This window comes from Catharus ustulatus, chromosome 17, assembly GCF_009819885.2.
Source record: "Catharus ustulatus isolate bCatUst1 chromosome 17, bCatUst1.pri.v2, whole genome shotgun sequence".
NCBI lineage: Eukaryota > Metazoa > Chordata > Aves > Passeriformes > Turdidae > Catharus > Catharus ustulatus.
In genome coordinates this window covers 4,046,228-4,056,917 of record NC_046237.1, presented here as the reverse complement: position 1 = coordinate 4,056,917, position 10,690 = coordinate 4,046,228, and the positions used below count along the sequence as shown (strand labels likewise).

At 52.1% G+C, this 10,690-nt stretch overlaps 1 protein-coding gene across 1 annotated transcript; it reads left to right on the top strand.

The window, feature by feature from the left end:
- Positions 1-9: 9 nt before the first annotated feature.
- PPP1R3D (protein phosphatase 1 regulatory subunit 3D) lies at positions 10-3,830 on the top strand. Its single transcript, XM_033074862.2, has one exon. It carries the CDS (start codon positions 305-307, stop codon positions 1,214-1,216), a length of 912 nt encoding a protein of 303 aa, XP_032930753.1. The 5' UTR covers positions 10-304; the 3' UTR covers positions 1,217-3,830.
- Positions 3,831-10,690: the final 6,860 nt, after the last annotated feature.

The following is a 10,690-nucleotide window of genomic DNA, read 5'->3' as shown; positions in this document are numbered from 1 at the left end:
TCCTCCAGTATCAGCGGTGATAGCCTGGAGTCCCTTTCCAGCCTGGGGGACGCCAGCCAGCACAGCGATCTCGAGTTCATCGGGCAGTGAGTCCCGGCTTCCCGCACAACGCCCTCCTGCTGGCTCTCTGCCCGCTGCCGAGAGAGCTGCCGGCTTCTGCCCTTCGTTCCGGGTGATCCTTGCTGCATCCAGTGCAATAACCTCAGTCCTTACTGTGGCTGCCATTCCCAAATTAAGTGCTTCAGAGCGGCGGTGCTCATTGCTACCTGCAGTGTTAACGCTGATTTTCTGTCTCCAGTTCAGGATGGAAGTGCGTGCTCCTCGGAGGAATCCCAGCTACCTCTCAGACCTCTATGAGAACATGTTGAAGGCCGAAGGAGCAGTGCGACGAGGACAGCAGCAGCCCCCAGCAGTCCATACAAGTAGCAACAAGACTTTCCAGAGCAGTGCCCCAGCCAAGGAGAGCCCCCAGCCAAATAACCATGCGAGCAGCTGTGACCCAGCCCTGCGGCCCATCATCCGCCGCCGGGCGAGGTCCCTGCCCACATCACCCGAGAGGAGGATGAGAGCAGCAGTGCAGTGTCAGGAGCCCGGCTGCCAGAGCCGCATGAACCGGGTCAGGTTTGCTGATGCTTTAGGCTTGGAGCTGACTCAAGTGAAAGTTTTCCAGACTGGGGAGGACCCATCCATCCCTTTGCATGTCCTTTCCAGGCTCTCCATAAACTCAGACCTCTGGTACAGCAACTTGAACTTGGAGTTTACTATGCAGTGCTTGGTCCCTGACTTCCAGCAGCCTGCAGACTGTCTGGATTTCTCATCCCGACTCCAGGAGCAGCAGGTGTGTCTGGAACGGGTGACCAGCTCAGATCTGGGGCTCAGTGGCACCATCCAGGTTCGGAACATTGCTTTTGAGAAGCAGGTGTCCGTGCGTTACACCTTCAACCAGTGGGAAAGCATCCATGAGGTGTGTGCTCGTTGGCACTGCAGCATCCCAGCCAAAAACGAGCAGGAGCAGGTTGATGTGTTCACTTTCTTTCTTCCTGTGCCTCCTTTCCTCCTTCAGCTGAGCACTCTTGTCCAGTTTGCAGCAAGGTACCAAGTCAACGGCCAGGAGTACTGGGATAACAACAGAGGCAAGAACTACACCCTGCGCTGCCGGACTCACCCCCTGAAGCTGCCGAGGGAATGTGAGGAGAGCTGGATCCATTTCATCTGAACAAAGCAGTGGTGCTGAGCAGCGTGTCAGAGGTGGCCCTCTGTCCCTTGGCATGGCCCTCTACTCCTATGGCAACAGGCTTCTTTTTGAAACCTGCCAAACCTGGCCGAGTGTCCCAGGGCTGGGACAAACCTGTATCAACTGCTCTAAACCCTGGGAAAGTTAAAATGGCCAAAATGTGTAGTGAGATACAATCCTAGAAAGGCCATGTGGGTTTTTTGAGTACATGAGTCATTGCAGAATGGTTCCCAGGAATGCTGTGAGGCTAGCAGAGAGCAGAACAACACATTTCTTGTTGCTAGTGATACTCTTGGCTGCATAGAATCTTTCTAACTGATCTCTCTTACCTTTTTCTACTGTTTGTTTTCTAAGTACACAGTGTGGCTTTACTGATCTTGTTTCTAATTTTGTTTATATTACTTCACCAAGTCAGGGTGCTATTCCATTTATGCATAATTTGGATGACAGACACTCTAGGGAGTACTTGTATTTATATACATATGTTATTAAGGGTGTAACCACATTAAATATTTCCTTTAATATCTGAGTTGGAAATTAAATGCTGCTAGGAGCAAAACTTACATGAAAATGTGCCATCTGCCCCTCTGTTTCCTTTGGGAAATAAACAAAAGGTGCCTTTTATCTCATCCTTGCAGCAGGAGTGAGTGTTACCAAAGTGTGTGTAAGGCAGAAATTCTCACCTTTGTCAAGTGATGCCCAAATAGGTTTTTCTCAAAGGTGATGGTCCAGAAATTGTCTTTTTCTGGTGCACCTGCTTTTACTAAGGGAAACAAGACCAATTTTGGACTTGGGTTGCAAATGAAGGTCTCAAAGCACTGTATGAATGCTCATGATTTCATCACTGTTACTAGTAAAATTAGATCAAGAAATGGATATGATATAAAGATAAGGAAAAGAAATAGTACAGGAAGTGGGGTACAGAGGCTTGGAATAGCATTCCAGAGCCCTGAATCATTGCTGCTCCCCAGTGTTCCAGAGCTGCTGCGGAAGTGGCTTTGCCTTCTTTATTTAGCTGCTTGCCATTGTAAAACAGTTGAACTCCCAAGACTGCAGCCTTTGCAACACAAGCAGGAACTTGAAAGCACTTAATTTGGTAAACTGCTGCTTACACAGACCCATAAATGCAATCCCTTCTGCTGCAGGGAGAGCACAGGAACACTGTTAGACCATCTCCCTGTGCTTCTTGCTCTATTATTTTCATTCTGTGGTTTTAGTGTGGTTTAAGATTTGCAACAGGCTTAAATTTATTAAGTAAAAGCTTGCCCATAATTGTTCCCATACATAATCATTACTGCATGGAAAGTTTAGCTTTATATGTGTAGCATAGACTTTCAGAGCTGGCTGGCTGGAGATATTAAAGAGCTGTGTTTTAGGACTATGCTGTGAAAATCAGGCCACTTACTTGGGCATCTTATTTTGGATTGGTGCTTATTTATCGAAATCAAAAGTTGTTGGTAAAAATTACAGTTGTAAGCAACCCCTGGCCAATTATATATATTAGTCTGACAAGTCTAGTGAGTATTTCTGGAAGTGCAGAAACCCCAAGAAAATTTATTTGGCAACTTAATGCTGCTTCTTTGTCGTGATACCCATTTAGGAAAGCTGGGCTTTCAAGTGAGGAAACTGCCTCATTCCATTGGTCTTTGGCTTTCAGAGAACCAAAGTCAGGAATGAGGACAGACTGTCATGTGCTAGCAAATGTCAGACCTCAGTGTTCCCTTGACCAGGTCAAATTTTGTAAAGCTGATGCTGTCAGGAGAAAGGTTCATGCCAGATATAGCACAGTGTGAGAGGGGTGGAGAAATGAATGTCTCAGCAGTCTGAGTTGATCTTCTATTGTCTTCCTTCCACAGCCTCTCAGGGTATTGGCATGTGCAAGGTCTTGAATACTAAACACTGAAGCATGATTCCAAGTTTCCTTTTGCTCTCTGTGCTGGTCTGCACTGCTGAATAAGCTCAGTTCAGTTCCTGCCAGGGCAGTTCTCTGGCACTGCTGGCTCAGTGGAGCAGTGGAGCTCAGAGCCACGTCCGGGTTAAGCTGCTAAACCTTCACACCAGTACTGGCACCTGTCACAGCAGAGCTGATAATTGCACTTAGGTTTTCTTGCCACACTCAGTAATGAACATCAAATGGCTTCTGGTTGACAAAAATGGGATTAAGCCATTTAGTGCTAAGATGCACGTGTTGTGAAGGTAAATTTACACCACATTTATTTCTTCTCAGGACAACTTGACTGCTTGCACTGTGTTCAAATTAAGCACTTCCCTTATAAAGAGGATTTTGTAAAAGGGAATTCTTCACAAGGATTATCACCATATAATGCACTTTTAAAAACATGTATTTATTATTGTAATACAGTAAATGAATGTCTAGTAGTCCACAGTTTCAAGGTTCTTTCAAGCATGTTTTTTTAATGAAACATGAAATCCATGTAAATAAAAAGGGGTTGTACATTACACAGTATATCAATGAAGCACATATGCAAAAGGTTCAGCAGTTGTAAAATTGCAAAGTGCTTAATTAATTTTAAAAAGCAATAATAAAACTATGGCTATTGTAATACAGAAGATTGAAATAAAAGCTTTTTACAATTTTCTGTTGTTTCTGTTAACGGTCGTACTCTTAAGAAAGCTCATGAAGAAACTTAATGTCAAGTTGTCACTTCCAGAGTAACACTCTGGAAAGTAAGGTGGGTTTGAGTTACAATAAACAACAATGAATAAAAATGAACAACACTTGGTAAAAATACAGTGGTTAGTGTATGTATCTGCAGAGATGCTCGGGCTGCCACTTCCTACATGGAATCTCTTGTCCTTTCACCTCAGAATTCTGTGCCTGCAGCACCTGCAGGATTGAGATCCAGTTCTGGAAGTAGGCTTCCTCAAATTCCGCTTTCCAAATCTGTGCTAGACTGTACTTAACACATTCATTTCTGGGCCTCAAAATTGTGTTATTATTTGTTCTATTTATTTTCTTTCAGTTCTCCTTGCTGCAGCCTTTCTTTCCAAACCCGGTTCTTTCCCCTGACAGGTTTCATGAAAATCTCCCTGTGCTATGTTAAGAGTGTCCCTTTGCAGTCCTTGATTTATCCTCCACATAAAATGCAGCTCCACTGGGGTCAGTCTTGATAGAGTTGAAGATTGGAATTATTATTATTATTATTATTATTATTATCATTATTGTCAGGTTTCTCCTAAAACAAAATGAAGACATTTATCTAGCAGACATAATTAATAAAGAATATATATTTGCCAGTTACTTTTTAATCAGTACTAACTATTACAAATCAATTTAAATACATGGGCATGTCTGTATTAAGTTGTTAAAAATGTAAATTATTTAAGAAAATGATAGTTTTTTTCTACAAACATCCAACTATTAGGTTTGTCTTACAGGTTGTTGGTGTTACTTTTAATATAGGTGGTATTTTTACAGTTAGTTTCAAATTCATAGTTTATTTGTATGTATTTTACAAAGAAAAAAATTAAATTGCAAATTGTAATCACAGTAATATACATCTACATAGTAGTCAGTAGTAGTAACTGCAGCACTTAGTGTATCATCAGTGCTCAGTTGTGCTTTACAGCTGGTAAAGCTGCAAGTCTAAGTGATTATTCATTTGGCAACAGGAGTGTAACATTAGTACTGACTTATTTCCCAACTCCTCTGCGTGTGATCTCAGATCTGCAAGCATTTCAGCTGACATTTGATATTCAAACTCTTGGTATCAACACTTCTGACCCTTCATACACAACAGCAGTAGTGCCAAAGATTGAAAATATATTGGCCAGCACAGTGTCTTCTATTAACTATAAGGATAAATATTTCTGCTGCAGTGGTGAATAAGAGCCCCTGTAAATAGTGCTACCCTACCCTAAAGAGTTTTGGTTCCATTTTCTCTGGTGTTTTTACATGTGCCCAAAATGACTGTGGCCAAATAATTTCACTGTTGATTCTGGTCTGTTTAATGCATAACTCCATGAAACTTCTCTCTGACTTCCCTTCTGCTAAAGCAAACAAAATAGACTAATGTTACAGAATGAGAAATGAGCCGAAGTAATCTCAGTGTAGCTTGCAGGAAGGAAAGCGTGTGATCCACTTCTGGACTGTCTCACTTCTCTTCTACTAAAGAATGAGTAAGGCTGGACAGGCTGCGCCTCTGTGTTTGCTAATGTGACTGCTGAGGGAAAGCACCGACTTCAAACCGGCTTTATTTCTGCTTCAAATGGTGAGAGTGCAATCCAGGATTCAGTTTTCATAGAAAACTTCTGATGCTCCAAGTTCCTCATGCAAAGTTTTGTCCTTAGGAGGTTTCTCAGTAAAGCTGTTTTACAAATCTGCTTCAGCGCTGCTCACTCCCAGCTCCTCAGAGCAGACACTGCACTGCTCTCACCACTTGTCATTTCCTTGCATTACAGTGACATCTCGTGGCATTTTAAATACTTTCTGTGCAGCTGGGGTTTTTGTTTGGTTGGGTTTTTAGGGGTTTTTTGTTGGTTGGGTTTTTTTTGTTCGTTTGTTTTTCTTTTTTAGTATTGAAGTTTTATCTTTCTCATTCCAAGGGAATCAGCAGTATTATTTTATTTACAATTGCTGCAGGTTTACCTGCTGTGAAAGGTGAATTCTCTCCTAGATGCTCCACTATTGCTGCTTATTCTAGGTATGAATGGAGACATTTCAGACATTTCTCGATACTCTTTTGAGTATGTGATAAATTCTACCATCTGTATTTGTGATATGGCAACAGATAACACCAGTACAGGTAAAGCCCCCTTTTGGCACTGTCGGATTCCATTTAAACACGTTATCCAGTATTGCTGGATTCTATTTAAGCACATTATCCAGTGCGCTGCTGGATGCCACTTAAGCGCAATATCCAGCTCCCTGATATCAGGGACGGGGACAGGAGGGGACAGGGACGGGGACCGGGACAGGGACAGGGATCGGCAGAGAGGGCACGGGGGGCACACGGGGGTGGCAGCAGCCGAGGGGCACAGGGCACGGACAGGGGGACAGCGGCTCGTGGGGCTCAGGGGACAACACGGGGGTGGGGACAGCGGGCAGGGGGAGCTGCGGGCAGGGCGGGGAGTGCGGGATGCGGGGAGGGACGGAAGGAGGGAATGGGGCGGGATGCGGGGCGGGATGCGGGGCGGGATGCGGGGCGGGATTCGGGGCGGGATTTAGGGTCAGATGCAGAGTTAGGATGCAGGGTTGGTTATAGGGCGGTACCTGGCGGGGCGGGATGCAGGAGGGATACAGGGTGTGATGCAGGCGGGATTCAGGGTTGGGATGCAGGCGGGATTCAGGGCTGGGATGCAGGCGGGATTCAGGGTTGGGATGCAGGCGGGATGCAGGGTTGGGATGCAGGCGGGATTCAGGGTTGGTTACAGGAGCAGGTTCTCCCCCGCTGCCTTGCGGATCCCCACCCTGCGCACGGGCTGGGAGCGCAGGGACGGCTCCGGCCCGGGGCTGCTCGCGGGGGGGGCGGAGCTTTTGGCAGCCACCGAGTCGTGGGTCTGCAGCAGCGACTGGGACACACGGGCGGGCACCGCGGTGTTCTGCAGGGGGACACGGGACCCGACCTCACGGAACCCCACGGGACCCCCACGCGACCCCACGCGACCCCACGCGACCCCCACGCGACCCCCACGCGACCCCACGCGACCCCCACGCGACCCCCACGCAACCCCACGCAACCCCACGCAACCCCACGCAAACCCACGCGACCCCCACGCAAACCCACGCGACCCCCACGCGACCCCCACGCGACCCCACGCAAACCCACGCGACCCCCACGCAACCCCACGCGACCCCACGGGACCCCCACGCAACCCCACGCGACCCCCACGCAACCCCACGCAACCCCACGCAACCCCACGCGACCTCAGGCGACCCCCACGCGACCCCCACGCAACCCCACGCGACCCCACGCAACCCCACGCGACCCCACGCAAACCCACGCGACCCCCACGCGACCCCACGCGACCCCACGCAACCCCACGCGACCTCAGGCGACCCCCACGCGACCCCACGCAACCCCACGCAACCCCACGCGACCCCACGCGACCCCACGGGACCCCACGCGAGCCCCCGCAACCACACGCAGCCCCCACGGAACCTCACGCGACCCCCACCCGACCGGCACGCGACCGGCACGCGACCGGTACGTGTCTGGCACGCGACCGCCACGCGACCGGCACGCGACCGGCACGTGACTGGCACGTGACCGACACGCGACCGGCACGCGACCGGCACGTGTCTGGCACGCGACCGGCACGTGTCTGGCACGCGACCGGCACGCGACCGGCACGCGTCCGGCACGCGACCGGCACGCGACTGGCACGCGACCGGCACGCGACTGGCACGTGTCTGGCACGCGACCTGCACGCGACCGGCACGCGACCGGCACGTGTCTGGCACACGATCGGCACGCGACTGGCACGTGACCGACACGCGACCGGCACGTGTCTGGCACGCGACCGGCACGCGACCGGCACGTGTCTGGCACGCGACCGGCACGCGACCGGCACGCGACCGGCACGCGACCGGCACGCGACCGGCACGCGACCGGCACGCGACCGGCACGCGACCGGCACGTGTCCGGCACGCGACCGGCACGCGACCGGCACGTGTCCGGCACGCGACCGGCACGCGACCGGCACGCGACCGGGGTCCCGCCGCCCCCCCCCCCCCCGGGCCGTTCGGTCCCGCAGGATCCGGGCCAGCTCCGCCGCCGCTGCCCGCGCCAGGCGCCCGATGTCCCGCAGGATCTCCGGCACCAGCGCCAGCTTGTCCCCGCGCACCGCCTCCAGCTGCCGCTCCTCCGGCCGCTGGTGCGCCTGGGGACAGGGCAGCGCTCACCGCGGGCGGGTGACCGCGTTCAGCTGCTGCTGCAGGGCGCTGCAGAAGCGCAGCAGCTCCTCCACGGGCGCGTCGTCCCCGGGGCACTCATGGACCCGAGCAGTGTGAGGATTGTGTTGGGGCTGCAGGCTGAGCTTGGATCCCCAGCAGGGCACCAGAGCAGCTCCCAGCTCTGGGCAGGGTGGCCTTTGCCCATGGCTCAGTGGCTCCTGGCTGAGCCCTGGGCAGGTATCTGGGTACCTTTGCCCTGGAGAAAACTGGGACAGAGCCTGATCCAGGCATGGCCCCACCTGCAAACTCCCCGTGGTTCCTGCTGCTGAGCTGAGATAACATGAAGGGATTTCTGAGGGAGTTTGGAATGAGCACAGCCATTCAGCCTGAGGCTTCTCAAACAGCCCCTTCCATCATTCCCATTAAACCTGGAGAACTTTTTTCCTTTCTTCTCCTGGAGCCACGGGCTGGGCCGGGGCCGCGCGGGGCCGCAGCGGCAGCAGCGCCAGCGCCGCGCACAGCGCCAGCAGCAGCGACACGGCTGCGACAGCGGCGACACGGCTGCGACAGCGGCACGGCGGCACCCGCGTGTGCGCGGCCACCCAGCGACCCTGTGCACCCCCGTGCTCACCTGCACACACCTGCACACACCTGAGCCTTGAGCTCCAGGGCAGCTGCAGGAATTCACAGCTGGAATTGTCCCAGGTGATCTGGGTGAGCAGGAAGCATCAGGACAAGGTGCCCAAGTCTATCAGTGCCTTTTCCTGGGAAAAGTCCTAAGAAAATTGAAGAAAATTTGGACTTCTCCCTCAGCCCAAAACCACGAGGATGGGGAAAAAAAGGTTCCAAAGCAGCAGGTGCAGCAGGGATCTGCAGGGATCACTTCTTTTTCTTTTTATTAGCTGCAGCTCCTCAAATTTTCTGTATTTCAGGCTGGGGATTGGGAAGGGTGAAGCACTGACATAGCAAAGCAGAGCCAGGGCTCGAAGCAGAGCTGGGGAATGTTGTGAGCCAGGCTGTGCAGGAGCTGCACGAATGAAGTGAATATTTGACATAGTGTTGTTATCATGGCTGCATATTTGATAGAGACTTAAAATGCTCCTACAGGAGAGTAATTGTGGTTCAAATCACCCACTGAGGCACCACGTCTATAATAACTGTCTCAGTCCTGACACAGGAACCTTTTATCTGTTCTAGAAGCTCCCACATGGAGAAATAGCTGGTGTGCAGTGTGTAATTCTCCCTCTTTAAAAAACAGAAGAACAGTGGCAGCAGGAACCTGGGGGGTTTTGTGATGGGGGAAGAAGAGACAACCAGATCAGCAGCTCCCTTCCTACATCAGCACTGTGACTCACAGTCTGCAGGAACTCCAGGCTGCAATCTCATTTCCAAACGCTGCTCAGGCACTCTGGAAGCAGAATGAGGGAATGTTGGAGCCAGAGGCTGCTCCCAGCCCAGCTGGATCTGCAGGGACCGCTCTGGGCTCGCTGGAGCTGCTGCAGAGCCAGACCCCAGCACGGGCTGCAGAGAGGCACGGGGTTATGGCAATAATCAGGGGTGCTGCTGCTCCCCCAGAGCTCCTGCACTGCAGCAATCATTCTCTCCTTTTCTTACCCAGCCAGAGCACATCGGTGAAACACGAGACAGACCCAGCCGTGAATGGGAGCTCTGTCAGAGACAGAAACCCAACCTGCTGAAAACATCCCTGTGGGGCAGCCCCAGGAACCACAGCTCTGAAGCACACAGAGCCAATAAAGCTTAGAACTTCAGCAGAACTTCAGCAGAACTCAAGCAGAAACAGTTTTCACTGGAACTCCAAGCCAGGCTTTTTGGGTTTGCAGGAACACGAGTTCAGATGTGCTTTCCTTTCTCAGCTTCTCCTTTCCCCCCAGAGCAGGATGTTTGTGGTGCTGGGGTGAAGGGGATGATGTTACCTCTGCACCAGCTCATGGCTGTCCCAAGGATTATGGATTTTGTGATGGATATCGGGAATTCAGGAGTGCCAGCACCTTATTTTGGGGTCTGTCAGCTGTAACAGCATCAGTCACTGCACTGCCTCAGATTTTTGGAAACCTGCCCTAAGCAGGTTTTACTGACAGTGTGACCCTCAGAGGGTTTCAGGTATCAGTTGAAGCCCTCTGCTCACAGCAGGTCTGAAACCGAGCGTGGTTTTGCACTTACTCGGGCAGTGAAAGCGTTTCTAAATTAAGCATAAGAATGGATTACACTAGTTTAGCAAGTCATGCCCAGTAATTTCTGTGTGTGCGCAGAAATGGTTTCTAACCAGCGGCTGTAGCCATACACAGCTCGCGGTGCCCAAGCACCTGCCCCGCTCTGAGGGCGCTCCCGCCGGCCGCGCTGAGGGCCCGCAGCGCCCGCCCCCCGCCGCTCGCCATTGGCCCGCAGCACCCGCAGCGCCCGCCCTCCGCCGCTCGCCATTGGTCCGCTCAGCGCTGCCGGGCGCTGATTGGCCGGCGGGGCTGGCGGGCGGGGAGCGCCGGGGCCCGGCCCGGCTGGCGCTGAGGGCGTCCGGCTGAGGGCGCGCGGGGATCCCGGGATCGGCGGGGCCTGCGGGCTCCTGTGTGGAAAAGCGAACTCTG

Bases quoted from the DNA above. Each gene is read 5' to 3' on its own strand.
- PPP1R3D (XM_033074862.2), top strand. From the start codon at position 305: ATGGAAGTGCGTGCTCCTCGGAGGAATCCCAGCTACCTCTCAGACCTC.